At 52.3% G+C, this 20,764-nt stretch overlaps 2 protein-coding genes across 2 annotated transcripts in view; both read right to left on the reverse strand.

The window, feature by feature from the left end:
- Arhgef17 (Rho guanine nucleotide exchange factor 17) overlaps nt 1–4,709 on the reverse strand; it is a 58,758-nt gene extending 54,049 nt beyond the window's left edge. The window contains exon 1 of the mRNA XM_076846668.2: nt 1,133–4,709. Within this exon, the coding sequence (XP_076702783.2) occupies nt 1,133–4,315 (3,183 nt within the window). The 5' untranslated portion in view covers nt 4,316–4,709. The remainder of the gene's footprint in view (nt 1–1,132) is intronic.
- Nucleotides 4,710–15,626: 10,917 nt separating this feature from the next.
- Nucleotides 15,627–16,725, reverse strand: P2ry6 (pyrimidinergic receptor P2Y6). Its single transcript, XM_076843996.2, has one exon. The coding sequence runs from the start codon at nt 16,708–16,710 to the stop codon at nt 15,724–15,726; it is 987 nt and encodes a 328-aa protein (XP_076700111.1). The 5' UTR covers nt 16,711–16,725; the 3' UTR covers nt 15,627–15,723.
- Between the last annotated feature and the right edge of the window lie 4,039 nt (nt 16,726–20,764).

Genomic DNA, 20,764 nt, shown 5'->3' on the forward strand with positions numbered 1-20,764 from the left:
TTAGTCCAAAAACCAAGTGCCTTGACTCTAGCCTCCAGTCTAGATGCCAGGACATGTGCAACTGTGAACCAATCTGAACCCACAGCCCCACCCCCAGAGATGGCTAAAGCCAGAAGGTAGAAGTGGGGGCCTCAGGGAGAGTGAGACCCCTAGGCCTGGGTCCTGGGGTGGGGTCATATCCCAAAATCACCAGGAAAGGGGTATGGTGGAGAACAGAAGCAAGCAGTCAGGATGGGAGACCAGGGCCCCAAACTGACCCATGGAGGCAGCCCTGCCTCTGGGGGCCAGGACTAATCTTGACCTCTCTAAAGGCCCTTGCTGCCCAGTCTCCCTGCCTCCACCCTTCCCCAGCAGCCTCCATCTGGAAGCTCCTCTAATTGAAGAGGGAGGCTCTGGCAGATCTCAGGCCCCAAGAATGCTCCAACTCAAACCCACAGACTTCCTCCAACCTGCACAGTACGAACTAGATGAAAACACAGGCAACATCTTGTCCACATCCCTCCTGACCCAATTTTACAGATGGGGAAGTTAAGTCCTAAGAAAGGCCAATGTCACACAACTAGGAATGAGCTGGGGCTAGAACCCTGAGTCCCTTCCACTACTCCACAGAGTAAGGCCTTAACTCCCCAATTCTCCCAGGCTCAGGAACAGACATTTTGACCCATCACAGGAAAGCCACAAAAGGAAAGGAAAACACATGCCAACTGTGGACCCCTGAGCCCAAACATCCAAGGGGAAGCCTTGCTGCCAGCAGCTGAGCAACAAACCTCAGAGACAGAACTGATGTGTGCAGGGTGTTGCCTCGGTGCATTCACAACAAAGACCCACATGGGAGTCCTGAAAGCCAATCCCAGAGACACATGCAAAGGACTTGATAAGAACCTTTTGTCACCACTAGCACACCTTGGAGCAGCAGAGAACCTTCAGCATTAGCGCCAGCAGAAGCTGAGGCCTCCTTGGGGTCTGAGCAGACAGGAGCCTCTGTCACTAACACTCTTAATACTGCCAGGGCACTTCCAGGTCCAGTTAAGCACCCTTGAACTTGGGCATCTGTCCAGTAAGTACATGCAAAAGGCTCCTGACAGGTTAGTGCCCAGGGGCCCCACTCAAAGGCCCCCCATAAAGGACTTACCACCTGTGGCTTGCCACAGAACTTGCTGGCTGGGGCAGGCTCATCTGGAGCTCGAACCACCTCAGAGGGCTTGGCCTCCACAGAGGGCGGTGCAATGGGAGTCAAGGGCAGGTCCACAGGAGCTGGAGCCGGGCCCTCCCCAGAGTGGAGGGTCAGCATGTACTGCTTGGTGACATCTTCAAGGGATGGAGCCTGCAATGTGGGGTGGGCTCGGGCAGGGAAGGCCACAGGCTCTAGAACAGCTACAGGGGGGCCTACAGAAGTCAGAGGCTCAGGCACCACAATAGGTGTGAAGGTGGCGGGCACGCTGGCATGGCGAACATGTTTGGAGGAAGGCCGAGCCTGAGTTAGGCTATCAATCTGGTCCTGATTTCCTTCCTCTCTCCGAAGCTCCTGGTGACTGCTCCGGGCTGGGCGCTTCTTGGAGCCTCGGCGGCTAAGCCGAGGGGATAGAACATCAGTCAGCTTGGGGTCAAGGTAGAAGCTGTGGTGGGCAGTGGAGGAGGCAGGCGGGGCCTCTGGTAGTGCCCGCTCAGACTGTGCCCGGCCCCTGGCAGGACCAGGGTCTTCTGGCTCTGCCCGCTGCTCTGCAAGAATAGGCTCACTGCTGGATGGAGGCAACGCAGGCTCGACTTCTCGGATGGGTTCCCCTCCAGGGCCCTCAAATCCAGGCCCAGCCAGCTCCCCACGACGGCTAGGGTCACTCAGAGATTTCTTCTTGGGGGCTTTGCCAGCAACCCTCTCTTCCCCCACACGTCCCAAAGCACCAGGCCCCTGAACAATGCTCTGAATGACCTCCTGATAACCTTTGCTCTCTTCACTGACCACTGACCAGTCACTGTGGCCACTGGTCAAGCCCTCATCCACAGCTGGGGTCACTGGAAGCCCTGTCTTAGAGCTTAGTGAGCCCAGGAGGTTGCTGTCCACAGAGAACCCAGAGGGCTCTTCAGAGGTGGCAGTCCGATGGCGCTGTGGAATTGGGTCACTCAGGGACCTGTAGGCCTCACTTGCCTCCCCATTGCTCAGTTCAGTCCCACCAGGGCCTGAAGGTGGGACTTTTCGTCTCCTGCGGAGGGCACCTGGTGTGGGAGGGGTATCAGTGGACACCAGGGCCCACCCACCCAGATTGTCTTCAGTCCCAGGGTCATAGTGGTTTGTTTGGGTTGAGGATGAAGAAAGAGGTCTCCACACTCCAGTAGTACCCAGGCTGCAAAAGGCTGCCCCAGGAGGCTCAGGATCTGTCCCAATGCCCTCATCTGTCAGGTTGGACTCTGGGCCAGACAGCTCCTCCTGGGACCGCTGCCCTTGGGTCAGATTCCCTGCCCAGTCAGGGCTTCTGTGGGGAACATCACTTCCATCATCCTGCTGGGCACCCATACGCTGGATCTTCTCAAAAACTTGACGGGCCTCCTGCACATACTGATCCTGGACCACAAGTGGCAATGGGTCCTCCTCAGCACCAGAGCCTGCCAACAGGAGCTCAGAGGAGCTGGGTTTCAGGGCACTGGTACGGGTCAGGCGGCGGGCCATAGGCTTCTCAGAGCAGGTAAAGGACTTAGCCCTCCGAAGGGTGGCAGTCAAGTCCTTGAGTGTGGGGCGGGTGCCAGGTGATGCTGGAGTATGGGAGGGCGTGGGCTCAAGTTGCTCCACTGGGCCACCTGCTGATGGTGAGTCTCTGCCATCTAGGAGGTTGTTCCCAGGGCCAACACTGGGCTTTCGGACCCTTAGCTCTGAAAGGTCTGAGCGAAGGAAGCTGAGCAGTGTCAGAGTCTCTGAGGCAATATCTGGATTGGACAGGGACTTCCTCTGCCGGCTCTTATCCAATTCCAATCCTCCATCCCTCAACATTCTGGTGGTGCCCACAGGCCCCTTGCTACGAGTTCGAACTTGGGGCCGCAGGAGCCCTTCCCCGGCTCCAAAGCTAGGGGAGCGGTACACGCCCCAGTTTCCAGAACTCCGGCCAGACCACAAGTCATCATCCTTGAGGGTCTCTGTGCTAGAATAGCGGCTACTACCGCGGGAGCCCGCGGGGCTGGCCAGGTACGCTGGAAAGTTCACCTTGGCCACACGAAAAGCTCCTCCCACAGTGTCCGACATAGGCCGCAAGCCTTCCTGGGCACCTGAGACGCAAGACTGTGAGCCAATATCCCACTCCCGGGATGCCTCTCCACTAGGGACTCTTGGCGATGTAGGAGGTTCAGGACTCCTGACTCCCCCTGAGTCCATGTTGCCCAGATTTAACCCATCACTGTCAGGCCGGACGTCTTGATCCAACAGGGAGCTTGAAGGCCTGAGCCCCGGTCTCCCTCTCCGGCGATGGCCGCCCTCACCGTCTTGGTCCTCGTCACTGCCGGAGAAGTGTCCGCCATGGTAGGCCGGACTCTGAGCCCCAGGCTGCGGCGGCTGGCCCTCCACTTCCTCCTCGCTGGAGCTGGCAGCCGGGCTGCGGCTGACAGGATAGGAGGAGGCGATGCAGGAGGAGGAGGAGCAGGAGGCCCGGGCCCCGGCCTGCGGTTGAGAGAAGCTATGCCAAGAATGTAAACCATCCGCCGGACGCTGAGCCCGCTCCTGTAGCTGTTGCTGCTGTCGCCGCCGCCTCCCCTCAATCCCCGGCCCGGGCAGTGGCCGCGCCGATCGCAGGCCCGCCAGAGGGAAGCACGTTCGAGGAGGTGGCGTCGGTGGCTGCCGGGACTCCCGAGCTGGGGGCTCCCACGCAGCACCGTCGGGATTGGGCGTACCCGAGGCCTCAGAGTCCGCACCCGGCCGCCTGGAGCCAGGGCCGCCGAAGAGCTTGCGCATCTCGGTGACGCTGGGCCAGGCCCCCCGGGCAGCGCCTTCGGCCGCTTCTTCCGCGGCCCCGGGAGAGACGCCCCCGTCTCGAACCCCAGCAGAGTCGTCGTCCAGATGCGGCGCGTCGAAGCGCCGGGAGAGCTGGCGCACGGATGGCGAGAGGCTGCGGAGCGGGCGCGGCTGCGCGGGGGCGGCCGGGGGCCCCGACGCCAGCTTGGACACGCGCCTGGAGGGCTGGCCCGGGATGGCCGTGGCCGGCCGGCACGAGGCGCGGCGCCGCAAACCAGGGGTGTCCGTGTCCTCCTCTTTTGGTCCGGGTCCGCCGCTCCAGCGCTCCAGCAGTTTGAACGAGACACTGCGGTAAAGCGGGGGCCGGGGCGACCCGTCCGCCATGGCGGCAGCACTCACTCCGGGGGGGCTGGCCTCGGAGAGCCGCGGCCAACCCCCCCTCTGCCCCCGCTCCAAAGGAACGCAGTGGCGGGATTCGAAGGCCTGGGTCCTGCACCCGCCACGCGCGGGATTTGGGAGGGCGCAGAAATCTGAGCAGAGGTTTATCTGTCGCGGATCAAGTTTCTGCGGTCGCGGGAGGCAGCAGCTCCATCCCAGGCGGCCGCTCCCGCTTCAGCGACGAATTCCCGGCTGGTCCCTCGCCTCGGCCGGAGCGTCCTGGGACATCGTGGCTCCGCAGGGAAGAGATCCCAACACTCGGTTCCTCTGCTCGGCGGACGGCTTGCCTCCCCTCGCGCTCCCTCTCCAGCTCCCGCTCCCTCCCTCTAGACTGCTCTCTCCTGGCTCCCTTTTGTTGCAAATAAACTTTGTGGCAGAGGAAAGGGGGCGGGGGGCGGGGCCTCGCGCCCAAAAGAGGGGGTGGGCTCCGGGCGCGCGCAAGAGCCCGGAGGGGGTAGGGAATCGGGGAGGAGCTGAAGGAGAAACGACATGCTTGAACACAGGAAGGCCGGCGAGACCCTCCAGAGAAGTCCCTCGGGAGCGCAGCGGGCCGAACTGCTCCCCAGGCACACGCTCAGACACACGAGAGCTCTGAATGTGGTCAGCTTCGCAGACACACAGCCGCAGTGGAGCACCCACCGCAGTTTAGCAGATTTCGCGCGGGAACACCTTCTGCCCGAGGGGCTCCAACATGGCAACCTCGTACCCACAAACTCGTACACACAGATACTCAGGTACACGGAGAAACACTCTCCAGTACGAGAAAGGGGTGGGATCTGGCGCTGGTGGGGTGGGGGGGAACGGGGGCGGGGCAAGCCGGCCCGCGTTCTTTGCTCCCGCTCCGCCCTTCACTCCGCCCAGGTCACGCCCCTTGTCCCACCCTCTGCGGCGAATCCTGCAACACCACGCCTACGTCCCACCCCTCACACTTTCAAACGCTCCACCAGTACTACCTCCCTGCGGCCTGTCCAGTTCTGATGGTCCCTCAAAACTTGCTACCTATCCCAGAAGCCCCACCCCTGGGGGTCATACCTCACCCAACTTTTCCAGATGCCACGCCTCCCACCTCGCGGGGTCCTCCCGGAGGCTTCTCTTCTCGATGCTCCGCCCTGCGCTTCTCCCCCTCTTCTCTTGAACTCCAGGGTACGTGGCTCTTGCGCCCTCTACCGGCCTTATCCTCCCAGGTCTCTGAGCCCTGCACAGATAAGCCACTTCTATCCCCAGCCTTCGGAGAACTGGGAAGACTTCACTTCCTTTTAGTGTTTCCAAGTCCGCTTTTAGTGTTTACAAACCTTCGCAAGGCTCCCTGTCCCTCCTTCGGCCTCACCCTCAAAAAAGGGCTCCGACAGGAATGTACTTGATTGCCCACTGCCAAATTTAAAATTCTTCCAGCGACTGCTCCATCCTGGCAGGAAACGTATAGGTTGTTTCTCCTGCTTCACACTAATCTACTTTGCTCCTTTGTCCGTCTGGCGAGTCTTTTTCGCGTATTCTGGCGCCACCTGCTTCCCCACTCTCGCCTGGCTGTTAGGTCCTTTTCATCCTCGCTGGCCCAATTTAAGCACAGGACCCCATCTGAATGAACGAAAATTTGCAGAACGCCTATGATGTAGGGTAATATTGTTTCATTCATTTGATTTAATCCTCAAGCCACCCTTGGAGATAGATATTTTTGGAGAAGTAACTTTGACCATGTCAGGAAAAATTTCAGGAAAAAATGGCAGCTCCTGCTGACTCAAATTCAGATTTTAGGCAGGCATGGTGGTGGTACATACCTGTAATAGCAACAACTGGGGATGCTGAAGCAGGAAGATCACAAATTTGAGGCCAGACAGGCAAGTTAGCTAGACCCTGTCTCAAAAATAAAAAGGACTGGGAATGTAGCTCAGTGGTAGAGCACTGTTTGGTTCAATTCCCAGAACTGAAATATTATTATTATTATTATTATTATTATTATTAATATTCAGATTTTAGGTATTCAAACACTGACAGTCTAACCTCACCCCAGATCCTGATAAAGTAGTTCTCTTTCATTTGAGCCCCCCAGCAGCCTTCTTCTCTTCCTTATTGGGCTGGAGCTCACCTTCCCTGGTAACAAAGGACAGCCTGAACTGCCCCATGCTCCTTCAACCCTGCCCCAGCCCTCTATAGGCTGGTCAAACCTACCCAGGCCTTCCTACATCCATGCAGTAGCTGGGTGTCAGTGAAAGATGTGGTAAGTGAGCAATCTGTCTTATTCAGTCACCAGAGTGCCTATCAAAGAGACCTTAATGGGGCAGGACTAGGCTGGGAGGCTCCACTCAAGAGGAGAGGGACAGGATGTAGGTATAGGGCAGGACAGTGGACACTCAGTGATTATGGTATGAGGAAGGGAGGACAACCAGGACCCCAGGTCTTGCTTGCTGCTCACATAGTCCTCAAAATGGGAACTCATTCCCTACCCTCTGTGAAGCCCCTTGATTTGTGGGAAATCTCTGTAGGGAGAAAGTCTTTCCTTCCTGAGTTGAGACAAACCTCCAGTGAGTCCCTCATTCTATTTTGTCTCAGCTCAGCTTCAAAGGGACTGATCAGTAAACACACTTTCTTCACCTAAAAATTGGTGAGCAAGGAAAAGAGCCTGCCTGCTCTCTGCCCTGCCTGGCTATGTGATTTTGGGTAAATCTCTGGGCTTCACTGGGTTATAGTTGCCAGGTTTCCCCAAATGTGCCCTCTCTGACTCTGACATTTGAAGTCAGAGTCATTTTCCTTTAAAGTCTTTTCTTTCTGCTCTTTTGGGGCAAGTTTTGGGGTGTGTTTAGACTCTTATCCCAAGAGTTATTGTGTTCTCTCGTGATGATGGCTCCTACCATCTGAAATTTGTACTTTTCTAAGCTCCTTGATAGTCTGTTAAATTCTGCCTTCTTGTCATTTCTGGACAGAGAGCCTAGTGGTCCTTATCCCATATCACAATTGGGTAAATTGATGGAGACTCACCAGATTCTAGAGTCTTGTGGTAGCCTTTGGATTTGGCTCTAAGGTGAGCTGGCTGGGCTGGGCTTTGTTGGTGGTAGGGAGTGTAGTTTAAGGGTTGCTGGTGGGCCGTTGCCCAAAGGGAAGTTACCCACTCAGAGAGTGGCTTGCCTGCTTGCATTGCCTCAGGAGTTCTCCCACCCCAGTGTCTCGGGATCTAGGATGAGACTGTCATCTTCCAGAAAGAGAAGGCCTGAATGCTTTTAGCCCTGAAAAGCATCTGGGAGGAAATGGATGCACTGGGCCCCAGGGTGGAGCCAGGAACACTGCTAGAATATGAAGCCAGGCCTACCCTAGAAGTGCCCCCTTCCTTCGGTCCTCAGGCTCATCTATGAAGGGGGGAATGCAAATAAACCATCTACCCAGTTAGTCATGGTGACCCAGGGAGGTCAGAGTTCTAGAAGCCTTTGGAGAAATGAAGATGGGAAGGTTTAGATAGTCACCAATCACAGTCCATGACGGGCTTTGGTTACTTAAGAGGGTAAAAGGGGCTGATGTTTGGCTCAGTGATAGAGTGCTCGCCTAGCATGCATGAGGCACTGGGTTTAATCCTCAGCACCACATAAAAATAAAATAAAGATATTGTGTCCACCTAAAAGTAAGAAAAAAAGAGTAAAGGGTGAGTATGGGTCTTAAGACGAGTAAGGAGTCCCCCATGAGAAATAAACTCCAGGAAGAAGCTGCTTAATGGGGAGTCTGGCTCCTGACTCCATTCCAAATCCAAATAGAAACCATCTGAAAGTCCCCTGCTGGCTTGATGGTGCACACTTGTAATCCTAGTGGCTAGGGAGGTTGAGGTAGGAGGATCACAAGTTCAAAGCCAGCCTCAGCAACTTAGCGAGGCCCTAAGCAACTCAGTGAGACCCTGTCTCTAAAGAAAATTCAAAAAAGGGCTGGGGATGTGGCTCAGTGGTTAAGTACCCCTGGGTTCAATCCCAGTACGAAAATAATAATAATAATAATAATAATAATAATAATAATAATATCTTCCTGAATAATTAATTAGACCTCAAGTGCACAGGATTGGATTATTTATAATCTTTTTGTTCATGATGTATTCTTTTTAATTTTTTTTTGTATTTTTGGGTACCGGGATTGAACTCAGGGGCACTCAACCACTGAGCCACATCCCCAGCCCTATTTTGTATTTTTTTTTTTTTAACATTTTTTTAAAAGAGAGAGTGAGAGAGGGAGAGAGAGAGAGAATTTTAATATTTATTTTTTAGTTATGGGCAGACACAACATCTTTGTTTGTATGTGGTGCTGAGGATTGAACCCGGGCCGCACGCATGCCAGGCGAGCGCGCTACCACTTGAGCCACATCCCCAGCCCTGTATTTTTTATTTAGAGACAGGGTCTCACTGAGTTGCTTCACTTCTTGCTTTTGCTGAGGCTGGCTTTAAACTTGAGATCCTCCTGCTTTAGCCTCCAAAGTTTCTGGGATTACAGGCATGCACCACTGTGCCCAGCTCAATTATTTAATTGGCACTCACCAAACAAAAACAAAAACAACTAGCATCTTTCCAATAATCTATATGTCATTCTATAAGCCCCCAGCTGCCCCACTGCCTAGGGTAACCCTCATCTCAAATCTTCTTCCAGCATTCTTTTGCTTTCCTTTTTGTGTGATTTTATTGTATTTGCATATTCTCTCAAATGATATATTTTCACTTTAGTTGTTTTAACTTTTTTATTATAAAAGGGGCATGTTGCTGTATATAATATGGGAGACTTTTCCCCCTTAATATTATACTGCTAAGATGCATCCATATCATTGCACATTTGTGTGGTTCATTCTGGCTGTACACAGTATTCCAATGTGTGAGCATAGCTGTGTCTGGGTTCCCTGTCTTGCTGATGGACACCTGGGTGTTTGCTGGGTGTGGTGCAGACTCCAGGGCACATGAAAGGAAATGGTGGGCCCACTTTATAAGCATATCAAGCTGGGATTGAAAATCTCTTCTCTGTTTTTGGATCATCTGTGTTTTTTGTTGTTGTTTATTTATTTAATTTGAAGTGCCTTTTTGTGTTTCTTGCCCATTCTTCTAGTAATTTTTGGTAATTTATGAAATTTCTGCTCCAGCTTTTCCATCCTCAGTACCCTGGCAGCTAGGGGAAGGCTGGTAGTATTGTCACTGAATTACAGATAAGGAAAAGTTTAGAGAAATTAAGGAACTTGTTTGGACTCCTAGAGTCCAAACACCCCTCTGCACTAAGCCCAGGCCTTCTGAGACCATATTGCCTCAGTTAAGGAACCTTTTGTACCCTTCAAATAAGGTCATCCCACCCCCAGCTCCCAGTATCTTTGGGCCACCCACCATTCCATGACCTTGTCACCTCCCTAGTAAGACCTTCCTTGTTGACTGACCCTCTTTATATTCTGAGCTGCCCTCCCCAGCTGTAATGATCTAGATATATGTGTTTATTCATTATTGCCTATCTCTACCATCCGACCCACTGCCCACTATGATGCCTGGCATACAGTAGTTGTTTAATAAACGTTTATTGGATGAACTGTTTCTTTGTTTGTACCGCTAAGCCCCCAGATTCTTTCCTAAGGAAGGGTCTGGATCTGAGTTCATCTCAGAGGTACATAGAGAGTGTCTTCTAGACAAACAAATGAGGAAGGAAGGTGGCAACAGCATCCATTGCTAGGACAGATCCAGTGTCCTGGGGTTTTTCCTGTTTGGAATGGGAATCTCCCTGAGATGGGCCTTGATTTCTGATTCTCTAGCTCCCCAGTCCTTGACTCCCACTCCCTTGGCTCTCTGTCATCAAGTGCTGAGAGCCGACACTCTAAAGTCTTTGCCCTGGAAGCTCCTTCTCAGGTCCTTCCTGTCTTCTTTCCTGTGGGGAGCTGCCCTGGATGAACAAGCCTTTAAATCCTGATGCCCCGGGGTCCTGAACAATTATTGCATTCAGCAGTAACAAGGGCGTTACCCCAGCTGGAATAACAAGGTGTGGCTCCAGGTGTAGATGTCACCACTGGGGTTGAGTTACACTCACCTGTTCCTTTGTAATCCTACCCATTCTGACTTTTTTTTTTTTTTGATAGAATGTTCTAAGAAATAGCGTCCCCCCAAATAAAAGCCCACTTCTGAAGAACGTGTTTGTCCTCTCTCTCTCTCTCTCTCTGTCTCTCCTCTTGTGACCTTCTCTTGCCCCTCTTCTTGGGGAGCCTGAGGCCGGGTTATGGGGTCGCTGTCTTGAACAAAGATATTTGTGTGGTATTTTGCAACACCCTAAATTCACACAAGTTACTTTAGTTCCATCCGCCCCCAACTCTGCTGGTCAGGGGCGGCACCTTCACTCCCCACCTCCACTTCCCCCTTCCAGCCCATCTGTGTTAGGCAGCTTTGCATCACTGTGATCAGAATACCTGACCAGAAAAACTTAGAGGAGGACAAGTTTATTTGGGTATTATGATTCCAGAGAAATGACGGCCAGTGGTCTATAGATGGCCAATTCCATTGCTCCAGGCCCAAGATGAGGCAGAAAAACGTGGTGGAAAGGCTTGGCAGAAGAGTGCTGCTTACCTCCTAGTGCAGGAAGCAAAGAGAGGAGGAAGAAGGGGCCACCGGGAAGATGCGCCTTTCCGGGGAATGTACCCAATGACCCACCTCCTCTAGCCAATCCCCATCTGCCTATAGTCAGTCCATTCCAACTGGAACAGACTGATTGGATTACAGCTCTCATATTCCTATCATTGTACATCTGAATATGGCTGCATTAACACAGGATCTCTTGGGAGGGGACACCTCATATCCAAGCTGTGATATTCTCCCTCACCCAACTCCACCACAGTTTAGAGACCTCCAGGCCCCTGCCTTCCACCTCCTTGGCTTCCTCTTCCACAGCCTGCTGCTGTTGGAGTTTCCAGGACTCTAAACAGGGGCCCTCTGTTCTCACTCTCCCCCAGGAAGCCTATGCACACCCTTTGCCTCAAGCCACACTGGGGCTGTCCTCTTCCCAGGATTTGCACATTTTCAGGAATGTTTTCTTGGGTGTCTTCAGAGAGTTGGCTCCTAGCTCCAACTAGGGTGAGGCCTTGCCCTCTGCCCAGACCCTGACCGTGATCCTAGACCCTGACCCCCACCCCAGTCCCAGCCAGGCCTCCACCTAGGTCCACCAGCTCAGGATGGAATCTAAGGGAATTAGTTTTGACTGTGGGTGACAAATGCCTAAAAAACTAGTGTTTTTGTTTTTAAGTATTTATTTCTCATGTAAAAGTTCAGACTAGAATGGTTGGAGACCCAAGCTGCTCCCAGCTTCTTACTCTACCAGCCACAGAAGGGACCCTTGCCCTCACTGTCCAAGATGGTACCTCAATCGTCCTCTCCGCCTTGTAAACAATAAAAAGGGGCAGGGGTGAGGGCAAAGACTCCACCGGTCTCTAAAAATACTCCTCCTTTCTCATATGAAACTTTCTCTGGGCGCTTTGTTGAAATCCGGTTGCTAGGAGTAAGCCACTGGTATGCCTAGCTGCAAGAGTCTGGGGAGTAAAGTTTTCATCCTAGGAGGCCATGTGCCTAGCTAAAGGGGAGAAGTGATATTGTGGTTGGCCTCCAGCTGCCTCTGTTACACCTTCTTGGGGACCCCAGTTACTGGGACTGTGCAGGGGAGGTGTACCTGAAGAGCAGGTGAAGAAAGGGAGGGGAAGGACGATGAAGAGGGGGAATCCAGTATTTTATAAAAAGGCTGTGTGACCTTGACCCTTGACAAGTTAGTTCCAACACTGTGACCTCAGTTTCCCCATCTGTCACAGGAGGTATTATAAGGGGTAAATAAGAAAATGTATGTAAAGCATATTGCTTAGTGCCCGGGACCCACAGGGCCCAGTAAATAGCCCTTGATATCATTCTGTGGTTCCCCAGGACTTTTCTGGACTGGCACCCAAGCCTTCACTCTCCAGCCTCAACGTGGGTCACTATACCTCCTATCCCTCCTCCAACAGCCTGCAGGCCTTTGCCTTTACTCTCTCCTGCACCAGGGGACACCCTTAACCTCTCCAGGTTACATTACAAAGCCTAATGGTCCTGCCCCATCCCCCAGGAAATCTCCAACTCAAAGGAGAGTCACCTTGGACCTTTCTGAACCCACATTTTAGGCCTCTCTGAACCACATCCAGGTTCCTCACCACACTACCTCCTTACTCCCTCTATGTCCCCTCTATCTCCCACCCCAGGGAGCAGAGCGTTCCCCAGGGTCAGCCCCAGCTCCCACCCCAACATTGATGTGCTCTGTGTTAAAGTAAGGAGGAAAGAAAAGGTGGGAAAGAGAAAGGAGACAAAGAGAAAGAGAGGGAAAGGGGCACTCAAGCCCCCACACAGCAGCTGGAGTCCTTGGTACTGGCATGCAACAAATGGTTTTTCTTTCTTATCAGAACAGATGGCATTTGCAAATGATAGTCCTTATTCTGGAAATAGTGTGAAGAGCTTTTGTTCCTTAAAAGACTCTGCTTCCCAGAGAAAGTGTTGCAAATCCTTGCTTAAAGCCAACTGTTTAGAAACCTCCTGTGGCTGTTCCTAGAGAGAGAGACTCTGCAGAAACTTGTGTTCCAATAGGCAAAATAATTATAATAGTAACATTAATTGCATGCTTATTACGTTGCAGGGACTCCTTCACACATATTAATTAATTTAATATTCACAACAATTTGCAAGACAGGTATTATTATTCCAATTGTTCAGTTGGGGAAGCTGAGGCATAAAGGGGTTTATTGAGTAATTTACCTAGAGTAACATAGCTAGTAAATGGTAGAATCTGGATGCATACTCAGGTGGCCTGGTTGGGGCTCTGTACCCTCTACAATTCTTTGCCTCACTAAGGGAAGCTGGGAAAGCAATTTACCTGTGGCCTACAACTTCCAGTCCTGGAAAAGTAACCAACACATCATAGCTCCTGTAGCTGGCTGGGACAGTAACCTGGCCCTCTCAACAGGGCTCAGCCAGGTTTCTTCTAGTGGTTCCCCACATTCCCTATTGAACAGGCTGGATGCAAGGTGGGTAACATCTGACCTGCTTGGTACCCATTGCATCCTACGGGGAATTGAAAACACCCTGTCTTCTAATGTCCCCACACATCTCTCTCACTGTGGCCAAAAGAATACAAAGTTCTTTTGTTAAGAACTTACAAAGTTAAGGACAGTGAGTAGATTCCCAAGGTGGGTTGGGCTTGTTTTTTTCTCTTCCTCAACCAGCTACAAATACACCTCTGACAGTATTAGGGAGTTAAATTTCCTGAAACCCTTCTCTGGATGTCCCTGTTGCTCAGCAACCTTGGAGATTATGGAGGGCTTAAAGATTTTTCTAGAACTCACTCACATTTCTTCTCCAGCCCTGTTCTTCTGCCCTCTCCTCTCCCAACTCTACCTTCTGAAATGGAGGACTCCTTGCTTACAGGGCTGTCTGTTGCACCAGCAGCCAAGGACAGGCTAGATGGTTCCACATGAGAGAAACAGGTCTAGGAGGACTGCAGGGGAAGGAAGGGGCAGTGGAGGGTTGGTTTAGGGTGGGGAAGAGAAACCAGAACAGAGAGGATGAGGAGGCCCAGAGCAATGGTCAGGGGAAGTGCTGGGGGAGAGGTGGGGATGAGGACTTGGGCCCTTGATTTCACTTTGCTGCCTCCTTGAGTTGCCTGCAGTGAAGATGCCTTTCGGCTTTGTACTGAGATCTTAGAAACTTAGATCTGTGTTTGAGGTGCCTCCACGGGATAGCAAGGCAGCCTTCTAGGCACTGACAGATCAAAATGAGGGACCCGAGAGGACAGGTGTGGAACACAGCAAGGACAGTCTGCCATGAGACCAGGGCTTCCCAGGCACAGGACCTCTGGATCGCAGCCTCCTGGCGGCCCTAAGTCTTCTCAAGTTGTTGGCTTCTGCTTTTAGAATGATGCAGTGTTGAAGTGCTGTTTCCCCTCTCTTGGGGGGTCATGGCGGTGCCCAGGTCCCAAGGATATCCTTGACTTGAGATCCACTTTGAAAGAGGCAATGAAGGGGAGGTGGCTCTGGGCTTTTCTTAGCAGGTAATGCCAGAGCCCCACAGCTCCTTTTCTGGGCGCTGGTCTTGTATACAAGCCTTCAGGTTTAATTGCTTTATAGCCATACTCAGCTGATTACTACCTCGAGGCTTTGTGCCCACAGTGTCTTCCACCAGCACCTTCTCTTCTAAGAAGTATCCCCCATTCTTCTCCCTGCTGAACTTGCAGCACCTTGCCAGCTCCTGTCCTTGTCTGGAGAGTAGCTATGGGACACATGGAGTCCACATGCCCTGCTCCTTAGTGTTCAGCCCAATTGCCCTAGGGCAGAGCCCAGCAGGAGACTGGCCCAGGTTGTACTAAAGTGCTCCCCACCTCATCTGCTGAGCTCCTACTCAGCCTTTGCCATCTGGCTCAGATGGCCCTTTCCTAGAGGGATCTTTCCTAACACCTTAGCTTGGGTCATGAGATCTTCTGGGCACCCCTCCTCCAGTTATGCCTCTGTCTATCCCAGCCTTGATATCACTGTGTCTATGTTTGCACCTCCAGGAACTGGGAGCCTGTATGGGACAGGGCTGGGTCTGGTTCTTCTGGGGCCTCAGAACCACCCAGGTCTCAGTAAAGGTTTGCTAAATAAATGGGATTTGGTTCCTCTTCACCAGAGAGCTTTCGTTCATCTTTTAAAACTCAGCTCAAATTCCGCTTCCTGGAAGCTCTCACTTCCTTGTGCATCTTCCCTCATCCCCTTCATCCGGGACTCCACAGATGTACTCCAGCGCAGCATACAGTACAAAGCCTCTGTTACAGTGCATGTCACACTATATTTCTGTGAGCAGCTTAACATGGTTTGCCTTTTTCTTTTTTGGCACCAGGGATTGAACCCAGGGGCACTCAATCACTGGGCCACATCCCCAGCTCTTTTTTTTTTTAATTATTATTTTTTTATTTTGAGACAGTCTTGCTAAGTTGCTTAAGGACTCTCTAAGTTGCTGAGACTGGCTTTGAACTTGTGACCGTCATGCCTTGACCTCCTGAGCTGTTGGGATTACAGGTGTATGCCATCGTGCCCGGCAACAAATCTTTTTGTTTGGTTTTGGCAATGCTGAGGATTGGGCTTCATGCCTGCCAGGCAAGTGCTCTACAACTGAGCTACATCCCCTGTCCTTAACATGGTTTTTTTAACTGTCTATGACTGGAAACTTCTGGAGGCCCAGGCCTCTTGGTCTCTGTGACCACAGAGAGATCTGGGGTCTTCAAGGGGCTACTCTGGGACTAGTTGAGTTACATTTTAACTCTCTGCATGGTTTGGGATTGGTGTAACTTCTGGTGTCCTGGCCACAGGCATGGCCCTGGGTTCCGCCTAGGAAGACTCAGCCACCCTGCCTCTGCCACTTGGCTGTAAGTTTCTGCATGAGCTCATGTGGACGCCGGCGGAACTTGTGCAGGGTGAAGTAGAAGAGGATGGGATCCAGAACGCTGTTGGCACTGGCAAAGGGCCTTGTACCTTTGTAGGCAGCGGCGAAGGTCTCCAGGACAGGGCAGGAGACGCCGGAGGTAGAGCGCACTGCCAGGTAAGCCGTCTTGGTGATGTGGAAAGGCAGGAAGCTGATGGCAAAGGCAGCCGCGACCACCACAGCCATGCGGGCAGCCTTGCCACGCCGCTCCTGGGCCACAGGCCCTGCAGGGCCGTCCTGGCGGCACAGACGGCGGGCCAGGCAGCAGTAGCAGGCCAGCAGGGCTGCAAAGGGCAGCAGGAAACCGATGACCGTGAGGGCCATACCGTAAGGCATGTAGCGGGCAGCCAGGGCCGGTGGGCTCAGGTCATAGCAGACGGTGCGGTTCCGCTGGATGCCTGTGGCAGCAAAGATGGCAGTGGGCAGGCACTGGGCTGTCACCACCAGCCACACAGCTCCACACACCAGCCAGGCAGCCCGGCGCCCCCCCCGCTTGTGCCAAGGTGCTAAGGGGTGGCAGATGCCCAGGTAGCGCTGGAAGCTGATGCAGGTGAGGAAGAGGATGCTGCCGTGCAGGTTGGCGTAGAAGAGGAAGCGCACCAGGCGACAAGCCAGGTCTCCAAAGGGCCAGTGGTCACCTTGGGCATAGTTATAGATGAGTAGAGGCAGGGAGCAGGCATACAGGAGGTCAGCCAGGGCCAGGTTCAAGGTGTACACAGCTGTGCGAGTCAGAGCCCGGCGGGATGTGCAGATCTGGGCAATGACACAAAGGTTGAGTGGCAGGCCTGCCACCAGTACCACTGAGTACACAGGTGGCAGCAGCAGCCGCTTGAAGTCCTCGCGGTAGACGCAGGTGGTGGGTGGCGAGCCCTGGGCCTGGATTGTGCCATTGTCCCACTCCATTTCTGCCCAGCTGGGCTTCCTACATTTGGAGAGGCTGGGGAAACAAAACACAGTTTGTCAGTGACATGCTCACCAACCACCAGTAGGCCCTGGCCCTCTCTGGGCCTCCATCTCTCTATCTGGACAATTAGAGCACTAACTTTGACATCTCTTATATTTACCACCTTATTCAGGCCCCACATAGCTCTCACTTCAAGGAAACTTAGTAAACAATGAAGCTCAAACTTGGGAGAAATCCAACTTACTTTCATTCTATAGTATTTATTTCCCATCAGCCTTCCTAGGGAACTTCTGTTCATCCTTCAAAACCCTGGTCATGTGTCTCCTTCTTTGTTGATGAACATGGGTTTGAAACCCAGCTCTGCTGCTTACCTTGAGATAGTTATCTAACTTCTCTGAGTCTCAGTTTCCTCATCTGTGAAATGGGGGAAATGCTGCACTCACCTTTAAGTCACTAAGTCATGCTATCTAGGGCTTCCCCTGAGCTCCCTGGGGTATGGAGATTGTGGTTATGGTGGATCTACCTGTCTCTCACAGACTGAGGAATTCCTGAGAAGTGCCAGGTTTGGTGCCTCTCTTAGAGCCAGACCTGGGGTCCAGGGCAAAGAGGTTCCTGGTATCTTTTAGTTAACCCATTTGAATGATCCACACATCATGAGCTTACTGAGGACAGCTCCAACTTCCTCAGTCTGAATTCCACCTTCCAAAAGCCATGTTCTTGGTTTGGTAGCAGCCTCCTTATCTGTAAAGTAGGGCAAGGAGGTGACCCAGGACATCCCTAAGGTTTCTTTCCAATTGACTTGAGGATACAAAGATAGGAATAGCAAAGGTAGCACCACAGCGCCCCCTGGTGTCCATAGTGAAAACCATTTTCCTGAAGACAACCTGGTGAGGGATCAGTTTTATACAGATGGAAATCCAGAGGCAGTAATGGAGAGGGACAACTCAAACTTAATTACTGAGTTAGAAGCAGAGCTATAGCCAGAACCAGACCACCTGATTCAGAGGAAGCAGCTTGGCATGGCCCACAGACATGGGATGTGGAAGTGATAAGGGCAGCTTCAGAGGCAGGCAGGCCTGGGTTCCAATGTTGGCTCCCAGATTGTCACACTGGACAGCTCAGGTCATGCCGCCTGCCTTTGCTGGCCTGAACAGTAAAATGTGTCATGGGCCTGACATTCAGTAGGTGCTCAATAAATACCATGTCATTGCATCCCACATCTTGTCCCACCTCTTACTGGTTCAGGCTGGGTTTTGGGGAACTTAGCAGCCCAGCCCAAATTCCTTAAGGGGTTTCCTGTTGGAGTATGACTTCTGGAGCCTCCGGATAATGACATTTCCATATCATTGATGTCTAGGGAGAGTTTACAACTTAAATCCAATGGATCTGGAAAGCAAAGCCTTTGAGATAATCCAATCCTCACTTTTCTCATTTAACAGATGAGAAAAACTGAGGCCCAGAAAAAATATGAAGTCCTGCAAAGGTACTCAAAGGGGACCCAGGGAACTGTCCTGCTCTCTGGGCAAGTCTTTCTGGCCCAGGAAAGGAATCAAGTCTGAGTATATGGATTCAGATTCCTACGTTCAAATCCCAGCCCTGCCACATATAGGCTGCGTGGCCTTGGGCACATTACTTAACCTCTGTGCCTCATTTTTCCCATCTATAAAACGGGACATAGGGTAACTGCCTTATAAGGTTGTTGTGAGGATCAGTGCCTGGCACTGTGTTAGCCGTTTTTAATGTGACTATACCTGATAAATGAGCTTATGAGATTTTTAAAAAGTTATATTAGAGCAAATTTTAAAAATTTGATTTTAGTGAAATTATTTTACCCAAATTCTTGTGTGTGTGAGTGTGTGTGTGGGGGTACTGGAGATTCCATCCAATAGTACTCTACCTCTGAGCTACCTCCCAAGCCCTTTTTATTTATTATGATTATTATTTTTTTAATATTTATTTTTTAGTTGTAGTTTATTTATTTATTTTTATGCGGTGTTGGGGATCGAACTCAGGGCTTTGCCCATGCTAGACGGGCACTCTACTGCTGAGCCACAACCCCAGCCCCCCACCCCCAGCCCTTTTTATTTTTATTTATTAAAAAACAGGTTTTCTTTTCTTTTCTTTTTTTTTTTTTGTTATACACAATACCTTTATTTTATTTATTTATTTTTACGCGGTGCTGAGGATTGAACCCAGGGTCTCAAACATGCTAGGCGAGTGCTCTACCTCTGAGCCACAATCCCAGCCCGCTCTTTTTATTTTATTTTAAGACAGGGTCTTGCTAACTTGCCCAGGCTGACCTCAAACTTGTGATTGTCTGACTTCAGCCTCCCAAGTCCCTGGGATTACAGGCATATGTCACTGTGCTCAGCTATTTTACCCAAATCCCGAACAAAATGATGTTTAGATTCTCTGGTCTGCACTCCATCCCCCACATCACCTTTGGCTACCAAAGACTTTTGGTGGGTCTTCAGCCCGTATGCTTGGACTGCTCTGTGTCCAGCTGAGAGAATGTGGGTGTGTGGGGCAGGGACAGAGGAAGAAGCACAGAGTCCACCCGCCCCCAGAGTGGCCAGGAACCCAAGACAATTATGGGCAAGAGGAGGTTCATTTTTCATCTCTAAGTTCATTCAATCCAGGCCGTTCTTTGGTGCATGCATTCATTCTCCTGTTTCCACCTGCTGGGCCTTTACTCACTGCCTGCTGAATGCGTGGGGTGGCATAGTATATAGACATAGACAGGCGCAGAGCTGCAGTCTATATAGCTACAGATGTGCCAGTCTGAGGAAGACCAGTGGAAGCCACAGGGTGGAAAAGACTTCTCAGAGCTGAAGTTTGGAGCAAGACCCTGGTGGCTGAGGAGGATTTCTGTGGGCGGAGAAGGGAACAAGGATACCCCAGGTAGGGAGTGAGGAGGGGAAGGCAGGGTCTGAGAGAATCGGTGTAGGTAGAAGGGAGATGTGTCCCTAACCTTCCTTTGGGAGGACTGTTGCCATCAGACCCTGCCCTACAAAGAGCCCTCTGCCTCAGGTGGCTGGAGACTCCTGTTGGTTTACGCCTCTCCTGCTCCCTGGTCCTCTGGGGACCTTCCTCTCCCTCTTGGAAGGAGTCAGGGGCTGTAGAGAGGGCCCAGGGAACTGTCCTGCTCTCTGGGCAAATCTTTCTGGCCCAGGACAGACAGGCCTGACTGGGGCTCCCTATCAGAGCTTCACTCTGCCTTCTGAGGGGTTGGGAGGGCTGAGCTGTCCTCCCTGTTCCTGGCAGGGGCTGCCTGAGGGAAGGCTTGCTTGGCCCCCACCTCTAGGCAGCAGCTGGAATTCTCTTCATGTCTGTGGCCCACTCTTAGGCCCCAAGTCCTGGACCAGCTCTGACCCCTGCCCCACTAGCTGCCCATGGTGTGGGCTTTCAAAGAGGTGGCTCTGACCATACCCTTCCCAGCATCCTCTGCCCTCAGGGAAATACCCTTCCTCTCCAGTCACACTGTTCCCAAGACATAGAGACAGCCACTGCCAGTCACAGAGCCAGACGCCCTCTCCGGCCTGCCCATCTTTGCCATTCCCTTCGCACAGGTGCCATTCAGTCCATCTCCATTTGTCAGGATCCTCAGTATTCTCCAAGCTCCAGGCCCCGTCCTGCTTCTTCCTCTTTTGATCCCCCAGCTGGGTGGAATCCTGTGGGCCTCTTTTAGGCCAGTGCTGGACCCAGCTGAAGTTATAGCTCCTTGTCTCCAGTTACCCTCCATCCCACCCCAACCAGCCCACGACCCCAAAACGCAGTGACACTCACATGCAGCCTCCTGTCCCTGTGGTAGGTTGGTGGTCCCAAGCGTGCTGGGGCCCAGGGAAGCCAGACGTGGGGCTCTCCACACGCAGACCTCAGTCGGGCTGTATCACCTCCAGTGGGTGGACAGCTTCCTCTGCTTCCTGGCAGGGCTGTCTCTGACTGAAATAGCCCTTGCAGGGGCCACCGCCTCCCCGCCGCCCCTCAGCCTGGCGGAAACTGGGCCTCGAGGGGCAAGGAGGCGGAGAAAGGTGTCCTTCCTGGAACCCCTCT

This window comes from Callospermophilus lateralis, chromosome 2 (genome assembly GCF_048772815.1).
Source record: "Callospermophilus lateralis isolate mCalLat2 chromosome 2, mCalLat2.hap1, whole genome shotgun sequence".
Taxonomy (NCBI): Eukaryota; Metazoa; Chordata; class Mammalia; order Rodentia; family Sciuridae; genus Callospermophilus; species Callospermophilus lateralis.

What these genes read in the sequence shown, in the direction of transcription:
- P2ry6 (XM_076843996.2), bottom strand. Translation starts at nt 16,710, where the DNA reads ATGGAGTGGGACAATGGCACAATCCAGGCCCAGGGCTCGCCACCCACC.